General features: G+C 47.0%; 1 protein-coding gene across 1 annotated transcript; it reads right to left on the bottom strand.

The window, feature by feature from the left end:
* Positions 1–193: 193 nt before the first annotated feature.
* Positions 194–19,013, bottom strand: PKNOX2 (PBX/knotted 1 homeobox 2). Its single transcript, XM_074561252.1, has 9 exons — positions 18,958–19,013; positions 18,313–18,520; positions 14,899–15,087; positions 8,130–8,262; positions 7,933–8,030; positions 6,003–6,122; positions 4,115–4,191; positions 3,523–3,701; positions 194–1,728 (listed from the first exon to the last, which is right to left on the bottom strand). The coding sequence occupies exons 1-9, from the start codon at positions 19,011–19,013 to the stop codon at positions 1,481–1,483; spliced, it is 1,308 nt and encodes a 435-aa protein (XP_074417353.1). The 3' UTR covers positions 194–1,480.
* Between the last annotated feature and the right edge of the window lie 2,014 nt (positions 19,014–21,027).

Here is a 21,027-nt window from a genome sequence, read left to right as displayed (position 1 = left end):
AATACAGCTGCGAAACCTCATCTCGTAGCACTTTATAATAAATGGCCATGAATTAATACTAAATTACAATGAATCCTTTATGAAATTACAGATTACATTCACGCCAGATCGGTATCGAAAAATAGGCTTTTCTGCCCATTGCATCACTCGTTTGTTGGTTTTGTTTTGTGGTTTTTTTTTCCCCTGGCTGCTGTTGGTTTGATTTTTTTTCTCAACTCCTCGAGACCCCAAAAAAAAAAAAAAAGGGGGGGGACACAAAACCGGCAAAAAGCCGCCAAAAAAAAAAAAATAATATCCTGCGTTTGCCGGAGGAACCTGCAGAAGAAAATTCCTTTATTATTTTCGCCCCCGCATCACCCGCCTTCGCTTTTGCGTTTCCCCCCCCCCGCCCCGCCCGCCCGCCGCGCCACATTTTAAGGCGAAATTGGCCCTTTTGCCGGCATTTAAAAAAAATGCCAAAATACGTCGTTTTTTTTTTGCAGAGCCGCCCTCCCCCGTGGCTCCTTTGGGGTAAAACTCCACCGTTTTCCCCCACAATATCAGGGAGAAACCATCTTGCCGGCAACAATATTGAATTTCCTTCCACCCGGGGGGTGGGGGGTCACCATTCAATTTTGGGTGGAAAACCTGCATTTTTTAAACCCATTTTTTCCCCCCATTTTTTCCTGACTCGGTGCCAAAAGTGCCCTGGGAAAGTCTCGCTCCTGGCAGCCTTTGCCCCAACCCCGCGTCCAGTCTCAGCCCTTAAGGACGAGGATGGGGGTTTTGTTTGTTTTTTTTTTCCAGATTCGATGGGTTTGTAGCACATAAATTAAAGGATTTGGGGGAATTTCCTCCCTTTTCCAGGAAGTTGCATCCAGAGTCACCAAACAACCGCAGCATCGGGATCAAAATGGGGAGGTTTGGGCAATCTGGTGGGTCATGAGCGCGAAAACCTCCTCAGATCCGACCTGAAGCGGAATTTGCACCTGATGATTGATCATTTTTTTCCCCGCGTGCTCGTATTTATGCCTGTGAACCGCCTTCTGGGGGGAAAAACCCAAAAAGCATCAGTCCTGGGGTTGTTTAGGGGTTTGGTTTTTTTTTTTTGCACCAAGAAATCCAAGCGATGGACGCGGTGGCCCGCAGTGAAAACCCGCCATCGCCCAACAGCATCCGAGCATCATCTGGGGAAAACGGCTTCCCCTAAAAATGCTTCTTCTTAGCAAAAATGAAGGGGAAAAGGGGAAAATAAGAATAAAACCTGCAAAAAAAAAAAAATTAATCTGGCCACAATATGTGCCTTGTAAACATGTGTCCTTCACTTCCACGCGCTGATGTGGTAGTCCCCGTGCTCCCGTGGGCAACCGGTCGTCTGCCAGCGCCCCTCCAGTTTGCTTTTTTCTCACCAATTTTGTTTTTGCTCTTGCCAGTTTTTTGGCATTTGGGGGGGAGTTTTGTTTCCGGTGCCACCAGTGATTTGGGGAGGGCGCAGGAGGAGCTATTCCAGCGAGTCACTGTGGTCCAAGCCGAGGTCGGCGCCAGGCGCTGCCGGGAGGCCACCGGGCTCTTCCTCCAACTCTTCCTCCTCTTCTTCCTCCTCCTCCATGTCCTCCTCGTCCTCCTCGTCCTCCTCCTCTTCCTCGGTGCCGTCAAGGGAGTCTTCGTGGGCCGCCAGCATGGCCTGCTGCATGGCCATGGTGGCCGTGGCTGACGAGAGGGGTTGCAGGTTGTCCATGCTGAGCGAGCCTGAAATTAAAAAAATATAGAAATAAGGACTCCCCAGCTAACATAAAAAGGACAAAAAAGTGCATAGAGTAACCCAAGCGAAAAGCTACCTAGACAGAGCACCCCGTATGGTGTCTCACCTGCCCCAGCCACTCCCCAAGGTCCAACACTTAATTTTTTTAGCTAATGTGTCTCCATTAAATGACAAGAAACCTTCATTTTTGAGCAAGTAGATGCCCAAATTGTTGGGCAGACCTTCTCTTCATCTTCTCTTAATTTCCGCCTTCCTTTCTCTTGACCTTCTCTGTTCTCATCTTGTCTAGTCCATTCTCATCTCTGCTCTCTTCACCTTCTCTTCATCTTCTCTACTCCTCATTTTCATCATCTGTCGTCTCTTCGTCTTCATCTTCTCTTCATCTTCTTTCTTCCCATCTTGTCTCATCTGTCTTCTCATCTCATCTTTTCATCTTTTTTTCATTTTGTCTCCTCTCCCCATCTCCCCCTTCATCCCCTCCCAGCACTCAGGAAACATCCCAAGTGGGTGATGGATAAGGAACTGGCTGGATGGCTGCACTCAAAGGGTTGTGGTCAACGGCTCAATGTCCAAGTGGAAACCAGTGACGAGTGGCGTTCCTCAGGGGTCAGTACCGGGACTGGTGCCGTTTAACGTCTTTGTCGGTGACATGGACAGTAGGATTGAGGGCACCCTCAGGAAGTTTGCCGGTGACACCAAGCTGTGTGGCGCAATCAACACGCTGGAGGGAAGGGATGCCATCCCGAGGGACCTGGACAGGCTGGAGAGGTGGCAGCATGGCAACATCATGAAGTTCAACCAGGCCAAGGGCAAGGTCCTGCACCTGGGTCATGGCAATCCCAGGCACAAAGACAGGTTGGGTGGAGAATGGCTGGAGAGCAGCCCTGAGGAGAAGGACCTGGGAGTGCTGGTGGACGAGAAGGCCAATATGAGCTGGCAACATGTGCGCTGGCAGCCCAGAAAGCCAATGGCATCCTGGGCTGCATCAAAAGAAGCGTGGCCAGCAGGTCGAGGGAGGTGATTCTCCCCCTCTACTCTGCTCTGGTGAGACCCCACCTGGAGCACTGCGTCCAGCTCTGGAGTCCTCAACACAAGAAGGACATGGACCTGTTGGAGCAGGTCCAGAGGAGGCCACAAAGATGATCAGAGGGCTGGAGGGCCTCTGCTGTGAGGACAGTCTGAGAGAGTTGAGGGGGTTCAGCTTGGAGAAGAGAAGGCTCTGGGGAGACCTTCCAGCCCCTTCCAGTCCCTAAAGGGGCTCCAGGAAAGCTGGGGAGGGACTCTGGAGCAGGGAGGGGAGCCATGGGACGAGGGGGAACGGGTTTAAACTGAAAGAGGGGAGACTGAGATGAGATCTGGGGAAGAAATTGTTTGGTGTGAGGGTGGTGAGCCCCTGGCCCAGGTTGCCCAGAGAAGCTGTGGCTGCCCCATCCCTGGAGGGGTTCAAGGCCAGGTTGGACGGGGCTTGGAGCAACCTGGGCTGGTGGGAGGTGCCCCTGCCCAGGGCAGGGGGGTGGAACGCGATGATCTTCAAGGTCGCTTCCAACTCCAGCCATTCTGTGATCCCTGAGGGCTGTTCCCATGCCGAGGAGATGGCCATGCCAGTGTCCTTGTGATGGCCAATTGGAAGGACCTTCTCGCATTGACCACCTCTTCAACATGTTTGTTCCCTGCAGGGTGATAAAGGGCTCAAGAAATGCTTAATTACTAATTAAGGCCATAATTCGATGTGTGGCCACCCCATCGAGGAAGACCAGGAGCTCTCAGGGGTTTGTCCTTACCGTCTGGATTTGTCCCCGAATTGCCGCCCTGCTGCTGCAGGACCCCAGCAGCGATGGAGTTGGGCCAGAACCGCTGGGTGGGCCGGTGCTGAGATTTGATTTTCTTGGCTTTGGGGGCGGGGTCCGGGTTGCTGGCATCGAGCATTGGCTGCAGGATGCGCCGCCGGGCATTAATGAACCTTTCCAGGGAAAACGAGAGACCATTCGAGCAAATTAGAGTTGTTTTACATCAATTTCGAGTTAAAAAAAACCAGACATTATAACAATTCAATGAGCTGCAGTCTAAAACCCTTTTGAAAGTGGCCGCATGGTCCAAAAAGCTGGGGTTTTACCCTATTTTATTGGTCTGAGGCATGTTACACGTTAATTTTTCCAGCCAAGTGTTGGAAGCTGCTACATATTGGGTTTGCCAGGAGAGGGCACTGAGACATCGCAAACGAACGTTGCTAATTAAACGCACCCGAGCCTGTCTCCCCGGAATCATCCTGAACCGCCCAAGTTACCCCCAAAAAAGCATTAACATGGCACCGAAACAGCGCGAACGACATTCTAAAGCCAGCCAGAGGACTGCAGGGGCCACCGATGCGCTCACCAGTTGTTGACTTGCAAGAGGGTCAGGTTGGTTTGGGCGGCGATTTGCCTCTTTTCGTCCTCCGTGGGGTAGGGGTGCTAGAAAAAAAATAAAAGAGAGGGGGCAGCAAAATGACATCCCTGTGCGTTAAACGTTTTGTTTTTTTCATTTTTCCCACCCCAAATTTGGTGGCTTCTTGCATTTACAAGATGCAAGGCTTAAGGGTGGCATTATGGTTTCCCTGGCGTCCTTAAGGGTTTTCCAAGGTTTTCCATCAAAGGTTTTCCCTGGAAGAAAAATATTAGGTTTATTATTTATTTTTTTTTTTTTTTTTTAGTTTTAGTGATTTTCTAGCAACGGTTGTTGGTAAAGGTGGGATTCGGGCTTGAAAACCCACTGTCGCCCACAACGCTCCGTGTCAGGTGCATCGATCAAAAATGCTGAAACATCTGCGGTAAGAGGCTGCCGGCACCCAAAGCTTCAAGAACCTCCTGCCAACCCCGCTAAAATCCTCCTTTCCAACATTAAAAATGAAATTATTCTCAAAACAGCCCCACGTGTCATTTTTCGGCCCCCCAAGCTGGCACCGATGTTGATTCACGTGACTTGTGTTAAAGCCGTTTGCCCCCAAAATAGTGGGATTTCCTTGGCAAAACCACCCAAAGTCACATCATGCAGGAGACTCCTGTCCCGCCGGGACCTCAGGGATGCCAAAGTGGTCAAAAATGGCTCTTTTTTGGCAAAAGTATCCCCATTTTTGACATGTTATTTCCAGCATTCCTTCCTCCTGCGGGTGCTACAAAACTTCCAAACCCACCCAATAAAATGATGAGCATCAATGCTCTTGGGTTAAAAACCACATCATCTGTGATGCCAGATGGAGAAATCCCACGGGGAAGCCCAAGCATCTTCTGACCATGAGGACCAGGCTGAGCAAAATGTCCAGCCATCCAGTAGAAGCACGATTTCTTCTAGTTTTTCGATCCGGTTTTGGAAATCTCAGACCATGAGGTTCTCCTGGCACCTGGCAGAAAGTTGCTCTTCAGTTTCTGGTCTCCTAAATCCTTATTCTGCTCGCAAATCTGCGGCCCAGCCCGCCAAAAGCATGGGAGTTGCAGGAGGCAGCCTGGGACGGTGGCCCAACATGACGATGCTCTTGTCCTCAATGCAATAAATCCCAAATTTCCCATGAAAAAAAAGGCTGGGAAGTTCCCAACCAGCTGCTGCTCCATGTCCTGAGTCGTGTTTTATGCCAAGTTGCTCCATGGAGCTGCTATTTCGCGTCTTGCTGTTATCTGTGGTGGCTCTCCCGTCTTCCTGGAGACCCTCACGTGACTCTTCGCAACCAGCCTTCAAGGGATTTCTTGGCGAAATTATTGCGGGAAAAGGGATTTCTTTTTTTTTTTTTAGCTTTTTGCCCTTCTTGCAGCTCTGCGGGTGGGAGAGCCATCTCCTTGCATGAAAACATCCCGGTTTCATCCTCTGAGGTCCCTCCGTCTACTTACATCTCTACCACCAACCCCCCAAAATTGGGGGCGACATTGCAATTCTGCATTTCTGCTGATTGCTGACGTGCCAGACCCCTACCTGCGGGGCAGCTTTCGCAACCCGCCTTGCTGGAAAACGGTAGTTTGGAGCCGGTAACTGGAAAAAAATGCTCCATCACCCAACTGCGATAATTTGTGGAAGGCCACCTCTGGTTTTGTTGGCTTCTCCATGCGTTGAGGGAGTATTTTTGCCACCTGTAGCGAAAACGGTCACCCCCAAAAATACTCCCCAAATAAAAGCAAAACCACTTCGTGCCTCTGAATATAAATTCAGGCAAACCACCACCTCAATTTCTTTCATTTTGGGTTTTCTTGCCATTTTTCCCAGCTTCGGAAGGCGTTTTTGTGTCTATAGTGCTCACCATGAGATGCTGGAAGAGCCATGAGCGCATGATGTTGGTGGCATGTTTGGGCAGGACTCCCCGCTTATTCTTGGACTTCTTGTCCTCACCGTCGAGGAGGGAGGTGAGATCCAGGTTCACCTGCCAGGGGAGAAGAATAGGGAGAGAGAACTGGTTGAAAACGGCGACGGACAACCCAAAACCTGAGCAAAACCAACCCAAAACCTGAGCAAAACCAACCCAAAACCTGAGCAAAACCAACCCCCCAAAAAAATGAGCAAAACCAACCCAAAATGGGGGTGGGGCGGATGCAAAAAACAGGAGCGTCCAAACCCCATTTTTTTTCCAAAAAAAAAAATTTGCATTAAATTCCCATTTTCCCCCAGGATTCTCTATTTAACACCTCAATTTTTTTTGTTGCCAACGCTTTGCAAAGGGCAACCGGCTTTTTCTCCCCGCGGCGGCTCCGGCCCAGTTGGGAACTGGGGTGCTGACGCCGCAACCGTTTTCGATGGGCGAAGAAGGAAGAAAACACTTTTGTCTTAAAAAACAAAAAAAACCCCACCAACCCTGAAAAAGATGACTTTCTAAACCTGAGGTAAAAGCCCCGCCGCTCATTAACTCCTCATAAACCCGCGTTCCTCACCCATCCGATCCCTACCACGAGGAGAAGCTAAATTTTAAACCATCGAGCTAAAATTCGCTTCCCCCGCCTCCCCCCAAAAAAATAAATGTCTTGCTGCGAGAGAAGTTTTAATGAGGTGGCGGGAACCGGACTGAAATCTCGGCGCTTGAGTTTAAAAAGGGATTTTTTTTTTTTTTTCTATTTTTTTTTCTATTTTTTTTCCCCCCAGCTCTTCATCAAAACACTTCTCCTGGATGAATTAAACATCAGGCCAGCAGGTCCCTGCGATTCCCCTGGGCTCCGCCTGAATAAATCATGCCAGCGGCACGGGAAGAGCATCCAGAGGTGCTTGTCCAGGGCTCTCTCCCTGCCCCGATATTCCCTGCGCGCATGTTTTTCCCAGCGCAGAGGGTTTTGCTGCAAGATTCGAGCCCGCCACGGTGAGATATTAAAGAAAGAAATCTAAAAAAGCATTGCACAGGCAATAAAACCTGCCGGGAAAGCGCCGCCCATTTCCGAAACGCCATTTATTCTTCTTTTTAAGAAATGCCATTAAATTGGGGTATTTCAGAAAAATATTTGCACGGGGGTATTTTTGCTGATCCGCCCTCGGGAAGCAGCGTAGCAGAAACCGATGGGGTTTGTTTTTTTTTTTGCCCGGATTCCTGGGGAATGGGGGGTTTGGGAGGGATCACAGGCCAACGGGGATGGCAAGTTGCCCTTCGAAATCCATTTCCACCCCGGAATTGTTGCCTCATTGCAAGAACGCAGCTCTGCGGGGGGGAACTCCCCGTCGTTCGTGGCAAAAAAAGGAACGAAACCGGAGCAAAGGGCTAAAAAAAAATACCCCCGAATCCATAAAGCAAGGGAAAAAAAAAAGGCGCCTTCCGTATGAGCCCCGTGGTTGCCGCACCAGGCGGGTGACGCCGGGGATCCCAGATCCAGAATATAACGGCAATAATATATGTCGTGTCATGTCATATCACATCTAGCATACAATATAATAATGTAATGTAATATAACATAACATAACATAACATAACATAACATAACATAACATAACATAACATAACATAACATAATATAATATAATAATATACTATATAATATAGCAATACCATAAGCATCCCCATAATTTGTTAGGCGATTGCTCTAATTCGTTGGGTACCCCAAAGGCGCCCGGCGGTTGGATTTCCTCGGTGTTTTCTTGCTAATTCGAAATTTAGGATACTCCAAGGGCTAAATTTCCGGAGAAACAGGGTTTTGGCTTCCTGCAGCAGCGCAAAATATTGCCTGAACGGGAAACCGGAGGTGGGAAGGTCTTACCTGGGCGTTGGGGATCTGCAGGGCACCGGGGGCAATGGCTTGGGCTAGGACCTGGCCCTGCGACGTCACCATCGTCACGGGCTGGTACAAGGCTCCACCTGGGGAAAAAAGGCTCGTGGGGGTACCAAACCCCCAAATTTCTGTGGCGTGTCCCCCCCGCCCCCCCCCCAACTTGGCAACTTCTCGGCGGTCCCTACCTGGCACAGCGGGTGAGCCGCTGCCGGCGCTCATGGCCAAGTTGCCCGGCGGTAACGTGGCCGCCGGCACCACGATGCCCGGCGGCGGGTTGGAGGCCGGCGGCAGCGCCGCGGGTGAGCTCTGCAGCATCTCCTGCGGAATTAAGAAAAAAACAAACAAACAAAAAAAAAAATACCCCGCTGAAAACACGAATTTTAACACCCAGTGGAAGCACACGAGGTTTTCATTTCCCCCCGCTTCCAATAAATACGCCCCGTTGCCTTTTTTTTTTTATTCCTCTCTAGGTGGTTCAACCAGCAAAACTGCTGAAAAAGGGATTTTTTTCAGTTTGTTGCAATTGAAAAAAAAAAAAAAAACCACCCAAAAACAAACGGTGGAAAAATAAGGATTGATGCTTTGCAAACCTCCCACTTAGTGTCTTCCCCAAACTCCTCTTCTTTGTGCAGCCACTATTTCCCATAAGGAAAAAGGAGAGGAAAAAAAAAAAAAGAGTGTGGTAGAGAAGCGGGATTTTTTTTCCAGTCGTCTTCTTTTATTCTATCAGTTCCTATTTTTCTCATGCTTGGACTGGAATTGGATGTTGCCAAAAGCTGGGGCGAGCGCCACGGTTTCCCCTTGCCAGAATGATAGTAAAATCATGATAATAATAATAATAATATAACCCAATTTTATAGAATTCCTTGCAGCTTTAAGCCAAATTCTTGCGAAAGCAGACTTTTTTTTTTTTTTTTTTTAAAAAAAAAAAAAAAGCTGGGAATTGTAACCTGGCTCTGGAGTGGCTTCGGCATGTGAGAAGCAATTGGGAAAAGCCCAAATTGAATGATTATTCGAATATTTAACACAACGTTTCGGGAAGGGGAAGGGGAAGGGAAGGGAAAAGGGAAGGGAAGGGAAGGGAAGGGAAGGGAAGGGAAGGGAAGGGAAGGGAAGGGAAGGGAAGGGAAGGGAAGGGGAAAAGGGAAGGGAAGGGAAGGGAAGGGAAGGGAAGGGAAGGGAAGGGAAGGGAAGGGAAGGGAAGGGAAGGGAAGGGAAGGGAAGGGAAGGGAAGGGAAGGGAAGGGAAGGGAAGGGAAGGGAAGGGAAGGGAAGGGAAGGGAAGGGAAGGGAAGGGAAGGGAAGGGAAGGGAAGGGAAGGGAAGGGAAGGGAAGGGAAGGGAAGGGAAGGGAAGGGAAGGGAAGGGTGCTGCGATGGAGGATATTGGGGAATTCGGGGCGATGTAGCACAGTCTCCCAGATGGGCAGAATTGTCGTGCGTTATGCCAACAATATTTAGAAAATTATCATTTCAACATAAGCTCGCGGTAACTATCTATCTCTAACGCGCCCGATTGTAACAGAAATAAAACTAGGCTCATTTCTTGCAAGGAAAATCTTTTTCCCCCTTTTCTACACGTTTTCCCATTTCCCTGCTGTCCAGCTGGTTTTCCACTGTCGAACAAAATGCCAACGAGGGGGATTTTTTATTTCTCCTTTTTATTCAATTTCTCTTCATTTTGATGCATTTCTTCAAGAAACCTATTTCTTGGCTCAAGAAAAAAAAGGATTTCTCGGGAAGAGCGACACGCAATGACACCGGAAAACGTGACCACACGAACGCGGTCGGGCCGGAAAAAGCCACAGCTCCTCTTTCCCTCGCAATAAAACCACAGAGATGGTCATTTGAATTAAACAATTCATTTTACGTCAAGAGATGCTGCGGGCGCATCGTTCAGTGGGGAGTCAGGGTACCCTTGCGTCTAGGTTTTGCTGCGTTTTCCATGATTGGGGGGAAAATGTTGGGTTTGGGTCCGTTTTTGGGGGGTTTCCCCTTTACCTCTAGCAGCTTTTTCACCACCACCCACCGCTGATCCGCCTGAATAAACTCCGATCCCCCTGCACGCTTTTGCGATTAAAATCCCTCGCTGCCTTTTCCCCTCCCGTGATGCCGAACCCAAAACGGTGCAACTGCTGCCTCTGCCGCGTGTCATTTTTGTCCTCTACATTGATGATCTGGATATTCTTGACCTGGAAATTTTGCTGTGATTACTGTGAATTTTTCCCTCGTCTTCCAGACATTCCTTTCCGCAGCTAAACTAATTTAAAAAAAAAAAAAAATGCAAATGTGGCTACAAAATGCTGGTACTTGTTTTTCAATATCCTTTCCCCACCTCCAGCCTTGTGGGGGGAAATGGTTTTCGGTTTGAAAAACGAGGATTTCTCAGCACACAGAAAACGAAAAATCGGTTGCTTTTGCACGCGCTTGGACTTGGCTTTTGCTAAGCATCCGACTAACAAACACAGTGGAAATGGTCATAATAAAACCAAATGTGGTCCCTGGAGAACCTCGAAAAGCAGCCAGATACGGCCAGGGGTGACCAGAGGCATGGACCGGCCTGGGGACCTCCAGCTTTCCTCTCCCGTCTTGTTTTCCCATGATACCTCCAAAAGAAGGGCATCCAGAAGACCATTTTTGGAAGTGCGCTGGGAAGAAATAATCGGGGATATTGGAAAACGGGAACAAAGAAACTGCCGTTTCCAGATATAGCGGTCAAAGCAATTCTCAGCAGCATTTATGACAAAAATTGCACTTTTTTGGTGGCATAGAGGAAAACTGTCCCAAAACACCAGCTCAGCGGTGTTCAAAAAGGCAGAATATTGGTAATTATCAGAAAAAAGACAGGAAAGAAATTCACGGTGTTTCTGCAACGGCACTGTGAAACCAAGGGGACCCAAAGGAAGTGGAGGCTCTGCCTTAAAATAAATATAGATATCTCCGAGAAGATTTAAAAAATACATTTTGCATACTAATTGCCTTGGATCGCAAATGTCAGCCAAATTATATTACGCTCGCGATTTCGCTACAGTGGAAAATATTTTATATTTTAGGACTCAAAGAAGTTTAAATGTTTCCAGCAATTTTGAAACTGGAGTGTAAAAAAAAAAAAAAAAAAAACCGCATCACTAGGTGTCTCTGCAGATCCACATCTCGCCACTGACCTTCCATGGCTCTGTGGCAAAACACGATTTCTCTGACTGAAAAGTCACTTTAACGAAAAAAGTCTATCTCATCCTAACTTTGTGACATTTATTTGTGCTTGGGTAAAGCTGAGGGAAATGGGGGTTGGTTGGAGAAAAAGGAAACGCATGAGTTTGCCGAGAACGAGTTGGCCAAACTCAAACTCATGTAAGAAGATGCATAAGGCTCCTTCGTGGATGGATGGGTGGATGGATGGAGATGAGAAAAAAAAGTTGGCTTTAAATAAAAGAAAAATCCAGGCTTGTCCACACCGGCAAACTTTATACAGAGAAGTACTGCCAGGCCAACCCAACTGGCCGCCTCCAACCGCCGACAAGGTGGAGAAGGAATTTGAGAAGCAGAAATGTTGTCCTAAAAATGCCCATTGAAACATTGCCAATCTGCTGCACTTCTCACTCAAAACGAGAGCTGAAAAATGCAATATTCGATCTAATAATTTGAACGTGGCTGGCGGTGCTGTGATTCCCCATGTGATTGGCTTTGCGGTGGGTTTTTTCTTGCAAGTTAAGTCAACTGGAGAGCAGTGAGGACCACTGGGATGTTGAAGGAAAGTTGAACCGATTCATTTTAAGCATTGGGTTAAATCGACTTTTTCTCCCCCCGTGCCACAAGCACCTCCCCTCTCCTACCCTTGTCTGAAAATCTTGGAAAGTATGCGTTAAACGAAGGGAGGGAGTTAAAAAGGGTCCGATAAGGACTGAAGGGAGAGGAACGAAGCCAAGTGAAAAACCACCGAGAAAAACGGAAGAAGGGGAATAGCTTGGTGGACTTGCAGGCCAAAGAAGCTAAAGAGGCCAAAACTCCTCCACAAAACAAAGCGAAGCACAAAATGAGAAAGCGATGGAGAAAACTGGGTCGAAAAATGCCTGTAAGGCAACGAAGGTTCAGGGGTGGCTCACCGCATAGGAAAAAAACCTAACTTTTCACCCAAACTTGGCCAATGCCAGGAGTCATCTCTAGACTTGGCGACATGAGAAGATTTCTCCAGCAGCTGAAACACCTGTTGGGGTGCTCTCTCATCCGTCCGTCACTTCCAAGATTTTTACATTTCCAGAAATTCTTGCATTTTTCATCTTAGAAAGGACAAATAACACCAAGCCAAGGGGCATCCTTTTCGGATACACCAGGAAAATCCAACCACGATTCTTCTGCGACGACATTTTGACAGCTTCGGACATTGTTTTCTCAGTTTTGGTTGACATCCCTGTTACTGTGTTATCCATAGCTTTTTAAGCAGGCTGTCCCATGATAAAAAACTTTGCAAAAAAATAGAGATATTTTGCTTTCATGACCAACCTGGTGTATCTGCCCATAAAATGATCAATGCCCCTCCCATACCCTGAGAAGACCTATTTTCTGAGAAACGTTGTTCATTGACATCAGACACATTTCCATTATTTACTGAAAAAAAAAAAATATCCTAAATGAGTGGCCCCTTAGCTGTTTTACCTGCCCTCAGTGTGAGCTTAATAGGATGATAATTAACGAATTCATCCTACCTGCCATTTTTTAAACATGGATCCTGCGATTCTTCAGCGCTCTGGAGCATCCCCAGCCTTTCAAGCTCAACTGATGGATATAGAGTATTTCCACCCATTTTTTTAAGCCTTATCCACGCAAACTCAAGTATACTCAACAAATCGAAGCACTTGACATTGCTCAGTTGGTTAATTAGAAAAAAATTGCCATCGTACTGTCATCCTCACCCAACGACCAGATGAGATGGTGGCTCCTTCTGGTCTATCACTGTGAATATTTCGGCTCCAGCTGAAATAACTTTGTCGCTGGGCCAGCGTTTTCCCTCCAGTTGGGTTTTTCCCGGGCGAATTCCTGTTTATTTAGCAACTGCCTCCAAATCCTCACTTGAGTTTCTCAACTTTCAAGTCTTGCCCGGAAGGGAAACGTCGGCAGCCCTGGGTTTGCAGGAATCAGAGGTGCTCGGTACCTCTCCATGGGCCTGATTATTTCCCAAAGACTTGTGCTAATTTTCTGATACGATCCTCACCTCTTTGTGAGGCACTAAATCCTCATTACTTTTCCTGACCGATGCATTCTAATTAGATCAACACTTTAAAAAAAAAAAAAAAGGAAAAGAGGAAAAAAAAATCACAATAGCCACAGGACGGCTTTCCATCTCATTAACTCCCTCACTTATTATTTTCATGAAAATTACTGATAAAAAACGTGCATCTCCATTTGCTGGGACCGGGAGTTTCGTCGGCTCGTATCTAACATCTCTCTCATCACCCGGGATGCGAGCGGTTGCCATGGCGACGCACAATAATAGAAACTAATAAATTACAAACGAGATGCTCGTTGAGCAATTATTGTTCTCTTTTATGCAAGTGTCTTGCTAATTTTGATCATAAGGAATGCTACCATAAAGCAGCGAAGGGATAATAAGTCCATTTCTAGAGATTATTAGAAAATAGAGAGAGGACGGGGGTTTTTTTTAGATCAGTGATTAAGTGGTTTGGTGCTTTCAGGAAACCCACATAAGAAATAAAACTTCTGGGGGGGGGGGGCTTTTCCCTTTTTCATGCTGGGCCGCAAGGATTGTGTTGGGAGCTTCAAACTCTGCAGCACTTGGAGCCGAGTGGCTAAAAATGACGGTTTTTGGCCTTTCCACCACCCTGCGAATGCACTATAAAGCCCTAAGAAGCCCCCACCACCCGCCTCCTTTCGAGGGGAGAACCCCAAGAGCGGCCTGGGCCCTTTTGGGTCGGCTGCAGTTATTTTTGGCGGGATTGTGCGATCCCAAATTTCATTCCCCAACCACCCCCCCCCCCGCCAAAAAAAAAATCGAGTGTCTGAGAGAAAAATCCCCAAGGGACACGCAATATTGCATTGAGGAAGTTTTTTTGGGATGCAACCAGCCAACTTTTATTCCCCGCGCTGCAAATGCTAATGAAAACCCTAACCCACTGGCAACTTTTTTTTCGGAATATTCAGTTACAATCCCTTCTTTTGCCTCAGAAGCCACCAAGGGGCACTTTGGGTTGGCCATTTCAGCTGGTATTTCTGCACTTCTTGGGCATCTCCTCGTACTTCCGCACTGTGCTTGAGGCACCCCATGTTTCCTTCTCACAGCTAAAGCCCAAATTATGCCGGAAAAAAAAAAAAAAAAAGGCAAGGTGGGATGATGCTGGGGGAGAAGTGCGAGATGCGCCTGGGCAAAAAAAAGGAACGGCAAAGCCAAAAAGGGTTATCCGAGTCCCAAAAATCTGTTGAGCTGCTTTAAAACAAAGACACGAATGGGGAGGGAGGAAGCAGTGGAGAGAAAATCGTGGCGTTTCTGTCCCCCCCGCCAACACATAGTATTTTTTCATGGAAGAATGCAAATTTCTTGTCCATTTTCCCGTGCGCTTCCACGGCTTCTGCAACTCCTTCCCCCCACTTTGCCTTGCCGCACCGTAAGAGTTTAGAAGTCCTCATCTGTCCCTTTCGCGGAGGCACAAACCTCGGGGTTGCAGCTCTGCCCAACCCATGAAAAAAGAAAGGCCGTGAAAAAAAAAGATTTAAAAAATAGAAAAAAAAAAAAAAATCACTGCAGCATCATTCATCGTGCCATACGGGCAAGATACGGGTGGGGGGGGGGGGGGTTTAATGGTTTTCCTCAACTGGGGATGGGTTTTGATGAATTTCCAGGAGGCCACAAGAGCTGTAGAGCAACCCTGAAGCCTCGTCGGCCCAAACTCGCCCGTTGGCCAACGTGCGTCGGTGGCGATTACAGGCAATTTTTTAAGGCATTACCTGGGGATGGAGGCTGATGGAGGAGGGGTTGGGGGAGTAGGGCCCCCCCAGGTCGTTCCTGAGTAGGTTGTCACTGTGCATCTTGGTTTTGAGGCAGGTGATGTAGCGGTTGCAAAAGTCCTTGCACAACTCGTTGACCTTCTCCAGCTCCAGGAGGTGGATGCGCAGCACCTGGATTGCCTTCACCATCTATGCAAGGACGCAAAACGGCAAAGTTAAAATCATTTTTTTCTGGACACATGGGGGGAAAAAAAAAAAAATACCAAAAATCAATATTCTCACCCAAAATATAACATGGAACCCGTCCCTACAGCAGGATTAGATGCATTTCCTTTCTTGGCACACCAAAAAAAAAATCACTGTTCTCGCCCCAACAAGAGCCCATCCCTCCGCACCTCCTCACTTCTCCCTCCCCATCGATCGTACCTTTAAAATCCCAAGAGGGAAAAATTCCCCCCCAAATTCCCACTGCCTTCACCGGAATTGCTCCCTGTGCCCCAAAAAAGTCCAAGCCAAAGTCCTGGATGTCGAAAAGTGTTTGGTTATCCTCCGGAGGCCACTTCTTCTAACAAGATTATGGGGCTGCAACTCCGCCGTAAGCTGTTGCCGGTGCAAAGCCTGGGCCTCATTAAAACGTACCCCATAAACGTTAAAAAATTTACACATAAAACATTCCTCTCGCCGAGCTGAAACCTTAAGTTTTACAGCCGCTGTTTGAAATCTTGCATAATATATAAAATTTCAGCTATTCACTCCGGGGCAATAAATCCGGTTTTATGTAACAAAGCGTCTTTGCATTTCAAAGGGTGTTTTTAACTTGCAAATTTTAGTGGTCATCTTTACAAACTGCGAGTCGCCACGGTTGGGAAACATCCCGAAAAAATCCAGGGCCAAACTGGGGTGGCGGCTCCACCACGATGGAGAAAGTGAATTTTCAGTTGGCCAACAACAGGGATGGCTTTTTATTGATTTTTTTTTTCTCTTTTTTGCCTTTTTTTTGCTTTTTCCTGCTTTTTTTTTTTTTTTCCCCTCCTCCGCAGTTGGCGCCGGCAAAGCGCGAGGTGGAGGCGTCCGCGCCCCGACTCTCCGCATCCTCCCAGGGCTCAACGGCCATGAAAGTCAATATTCAAGGGCAAAGGCAAGAAGACCTGACACATATATGTATAAAAAATAAATCTCTCAATTATCTCAGCTCATTTGCTTAGGGTCTCATTTTATGTCCCTGCTCCGCTGCGCCGTATATCTGTCCGGATAAAGAGTTACAGTCCGACGGCGTACGTGCGCGGGGTTGTAAAAAATACAGATGCTGAATTAATTGACTGTGTGGCACTCGGCAGCTGATTGAGTTGATAATGGTGAGATCTGACCTTTTTCTAATTTCTAATTATGTGCATCTCGGCGGTGAGGAATACATGACTCTTATTCTAATGATGGCTAATGCCGCTGGCCTTTTCATCCCTACTTTGCCATCGCCGGTTTCCGGGGGATCGGCGGCGTTTTAAAAAAAAAAAAAACAAAAAAAAAACCCAACCCCCCCAAAAAAAGGACAATGCAAATTGGGAAAAAAACGCCGGGTCAAGACCACGTGGAAATGTTGAGTTTTGAATACTGCGAGACGTTTCCGTCCAAAATTCCCTCCAGTCGGCTCTTCCCACCAAGAGGAACGGTCCTTCTTCAGCATCACGTTAACCATCTCCTGTGGCTTGACGGAGGCCAACCACGCTGAGCGCTTTGGGTGGCTTTTGGAGAAGTTTTGGGCATTAGATTAGAATATCTATTTGACAGCTATGTCCTGAAAATAGGTCAAAAATACATATAGATATACCTATATATGAATATAAACACATCCAGTGCTGCGAGGCCATCCATTGGACCAATGCGTATCTCCACAGTCAAATCTGACCTCGGCAGCAAGAGTTGCTCCCAAACAGGACATTTACGGCCCAAAAAACATGACTGGTGTGAGTTGTTTTGGAAGAAACCACCAAAAAACAGTCAAAATAGCCTCTGTGGACGCATCTCCTGCCCTTGCCGTTTGCTGGAGATGTTTCACACCTTGATATACGTAGGAATTGATTTTCCTCCCCCAAAATTTTAGATATTTTTTTTTTTAGCTTCGGCTGGCTTCATCTCTCTCCTCTTGCTAAGTCATTGCACCCGTTTTTATCTAATTTAATGCAATGGGGTTTTTTTTTTGGTGCATCTCAACTAGTTCAACGCGTATTCACTCCCAAAACTGAAATGATCCAAAATGTTGCTTTTTCGGTCGTTCATCCCGAAGCCATTTCTGGTCCTGGCTATAAGACATTGCAAAATGGGCTTAGTAATCTGCAAACGGGGCTTCGCATGAGCATGACCTGTAATTTTTTGGAGAGCTTTCCACAGGCTGCTAAACCACTCTTGATTTAGGGGATGTTGCAAAACTCTCCTCCGTGGGATTTTTGGGAAAGTGGTAGTTTTCGCACTTGGGGGAGCACTGCTCATTTTTCTTCCCGTCGTGACAGGTTCTTGGACAAACTCACCTCTACGACATCTCCGATATTTGGAAAAAGCTGCCTGTGAATTGCCCGATTTTGCTTCTTTTCTGGGATGGAAATCCCTCTGTGACACATGCCAGGGGGCACGCCATCCCTCGGGGAAGGTGTTTTGCTCTTTGCGTCATCGGAAGTGGGTGAAATTGCCTCTTTTGACCTTAAAAATCTGCTTGCGAAGCTCCGGGAGGGCGCACCAGGATGGTGCCGTGGACCTGTCCCCCCCACGTGCTTGCCACGCAGAGCGCGCATGGAGGCTTCCTGGAGAAAATAATGGGATTTGGGGATGTTTTCTGAGGTCCCTGCAAGACAAAAGCTCCATTCCAAGCAGTCTTCTGAGCTGCCTTCCAGTAGCCATGTGTATGGTGGGAAATTTGGATTGCTATGACAGGGAAGCCACCAAAAATGGTCCAAAGTGTCCCAAATCACTGATATGCACCATCCTTTTTGGAGAAAGCTCTTATTTTGCCTTGCTTCTAGGACAAGAGCTGGCCATAACGCTTGAAACAAGACAGTGCCAGACAAGAAGGCAGAGGCTATTGCGTGTTGCACTGAAGGTGGGACATCCTGTGGAGATGGCAAGTTTCGGGGCACAAACCAGCCACTGATCTTGACTGTTTCCAGGAATCACATTGACCCCACGGTGTTTGTGTGGGAAAACTAGCCAAAAATCAGGCTGGGGTTTGTTCTCACAGGGAATCTTATGGAAAAGGTCTCCGAGAAGGCCCTGGAGAACGTCTCACAGAGAGCATTGCCAAGATGGCCAACACTACAAATGGAGTCCCAAGATGTTGCCCAAGGTGGTAGATCTCCATAATTTGTTCCTCACCCCCTACCTTCTCCTCACCCCCCAAAAACCAAGCCAAGCCCCAGCCGCCTCTACCAGGTTGTCCAGCTCGGGGTCATCGCTGAAGAAGGGCTTGTGCTCCTGCTCCTGCTGGTGGACAAAGTTCTCGATGTCGACGTCAAAGCTGGCCGAGGTGATGCACTCGGAGCCCTGCGTCGCCTGCTCGCACTTCTCAAAGAGGAGAGTCAGCAGCGGAAACAGCGGGTGCCTGCAGAGGACATAGGAGACCCCCCCATAATTCCCACTGTTTTAGGTCCCATGTCCATTTTTACCCCACACCATCCATCCATTCTTTCCCAGCTCGCAAGAACCTGATGGTGCGCACCCCACTCCCAAGCCAGCTGGAAGTCCTCTCTCTAGACCTTTTCCAACAACAAAAAAAGCTCAAAAATTACAAAAGTCCTCATCTTCTCCACCAGGCAATGACTTCTCCCAATATCTTGGCGCTTTCTATCATTGCACCAAAGCATTTCCAAAATGTTTTGCCATGAGCAAAAAGGTTTGGCTTCGGGGTGGCTGTCTTGGAGCCATCTGCTGTTCCTGGTGGCCGTGCGTTTTGGGGATCAACATCAGCACCTGCTCATCGATGGTATTATTTTACCCCAAAACATCTTTCGGTCGGAGACGCTGGACGGGGATGGGCTGGTGTTTCTACGTGCCCGCAGCATCCTACGGACCAACCTTGCTACGGGTTCCTCCTCCACCAAGAGATGTCTGTGCACCTCTGTCAAGCACATCCACGTCCAGCCATGAAGGTGGGTCAAATCCCACTTCTTTCTTGCCACAAGTTGGCTTTTAGAAAGCAAAGATTCGCAATTCTTCTTGCAAAACCACCACGATGATGCCAAAATCGACGCAATTAAAAACGCAAAATATATGCAATGACAGCAAAGTGCGTGGAGAAGAAGGGGATGGAGACCATGAGTTAGCGCAAATTTCGACGAGCCTCTCCAGCCGCGCAAATTAATAATAAAAAAAAAATAAATAAATAAAGTATTTACGGAGTCTTTCAGGGGAGAAATGCGAACCGGCGCTCCAGGGGTGGCCTCCCCCAGCCCCTCCCCGGTTATCCCAGCGGGTTGGGATTTGCTCCGCCATTTTCTCTCCAAACGATGGTCCAGAGGACGATTACGAATCACTTCCCGCCCGTCTTTTCCGAGCCGGAGTCAGGCGAAGGGGTTAAACCCCTGGGCTAAGTCTTCATTTGCAGCTGCTAATACCGCAGCATATTATAGTTTAATCTGTCCTGATCCCGGTTTAATGCAAGATTCGCCCGGGCTGGAGCAGGGAACCGAGGGTTGAGGGCGGCGGGGGGGGGGGTTGGGGGGGGGGAGGAAATAATTTCATAATTTCGGCGGCCCCGCCGGGACTGAGCCGAGGGATATGAAAGGCAAATTCCAGGCGCGGGCTGAATTATTGGGACTTACGAAGCGGCGGCCCCGCGGCGGGTGCCCGCTGCCATTTCCAGAGCCACTCCGTGAATTAGGAACGCCGGCACGGAGTCACCCCAAGGATTGGGGGGGGGGGGGGGGGGGGTTGGGGTTTGGTTTTTTTTTTGGGGGGGTGGGGGGAGAATTCGCAGCCCCCGAGCAATTTGTAGCCCTTTTGCTCGGAGGGGTTGCATCAGCCGAAGGGGGGATTAGGAGCGATGCTGGCATCACCCTGCGCTGCTCGGCATTAACAATCGGGGCAGGGATGGCACTGACACCCCCCCACCCCCCGAATGTCTTGGAGCGCTGGCAGGGAGGAGGAGGAGGAGGAGGGGGAAGCACATGGCTGAGGGGAGGACGGTTTGCTTTTCAGTTGGAAATAAATCAAAAATAAAATAAAATAAAATAAAATAAAATAAAATAAAATAAAATAAAATAAAATAAAATAAAATGAAATAAAATTAAATAAAATAAAATGGACGTTTTTGCTTTTCAGTTGGAAATAATAAAATTAAAAAATAAAATAAAATAAAATAAAATAAAATAAAATAAAATAAAATAAAATAAAATAAAATAAAATAAAATTAAAAAAATTAAATTAAATTAAATTAAATTAAAAAATAAAGAAAAGAAAGTAAGAAAGAAAAGAAAAGAAAAGAAAAGAAAAGAAAAGAAAAGAAAAGAAAAGAAAAGAAAAGAAAAGAAAAGAAAAAACAAATAAAAGAAAATAAAAAATAAAATAAAATAAAAGTAAATTAAATTAAATTAAATTAAATTAAATTAAATTAAATTAAATTAAATTTAAAAAATAAAATAAAATAACAGAAAAGAAAAGAAAAGAAAAGAGAAAAGAAGAGAAAAGAAGAGAAAAGAAAAGAAGAGAAAAGAAAAGAAGAGAAAAGAAAAGAAAAGAAAAGAAAAGAAAAGAAAAGAAAAGAAAAGAAAAGAAAAAAGAAAAGAAAAGAAAAGAAAAGAAAAGAAAAGAAAAGAAAAGAAAAGAAAAAATAAAATAACAAAATAAAATAAATAAAAGTAAATAAAACAATAAAATAAATTAAACTCCGCAAATTAATAAAAGTTAAAATGAAACACCCCCCCCCCCCCGACACAACAAAAGAACCCCAACACAAAATACAATGAACTAAAACAATAACGAAATCGGAGGAGGCGCAGAAGCCCCCGGGGGTGGGCTGGGGGAGAGCGCCGAGGCCCTCTCCTTTTGCAAAAATCTGCGGTTTTTGCAAAAAAAAAACACCTTTTTTTTTTTTTTTTTTTTCAGGGAATCGTCCAAATAACGGGGCTGAGCCGGCCCTGACATTTT

This window comes from Larus michahellis, chromosome 17 (assembly GCF_964199755.1).
Source record: "Larus michahellis chromosome 17, bLarMic1.1, whole genome shotgun sequence".
NCBI classification, from domain to species: domain Eukaryota; kingdom Metazoa; phylum Chordata; class Aves; order Charadriiformes; family Laridae; genus Larus; species Larus michahellis.
Note: the sequence above shows the minus strand (reverse complement) of the source record. Positions and strands in the feature narration are given on the sequence as shown.

Excerpts from the sequence above, each read along its gene's own strand:
- PKNOX2 (XM_074561252.1), bottom strand. The coding sequence starts at position 19,013 with ATGTGCTTGACAGAGGTGCACAGACATCTCTTGGTGGAGGAGGAACCC. Across the intron at positions 6,123-7,932 it reads TGCAGATCCCCAACGCCCAG|GTGAACCTGGATCTCACCTC; the intron begins GTAAGACCTTCC and ends CTCCCCTGGCAG. Across the intron at positions 1,729-3,522 it reads TTCGGGGACAAATCCAGACG|GCTCGCTCAGCATGGACAAC; the intron begins GTAAGGACAAAC and ends TTTTAATTTCAG.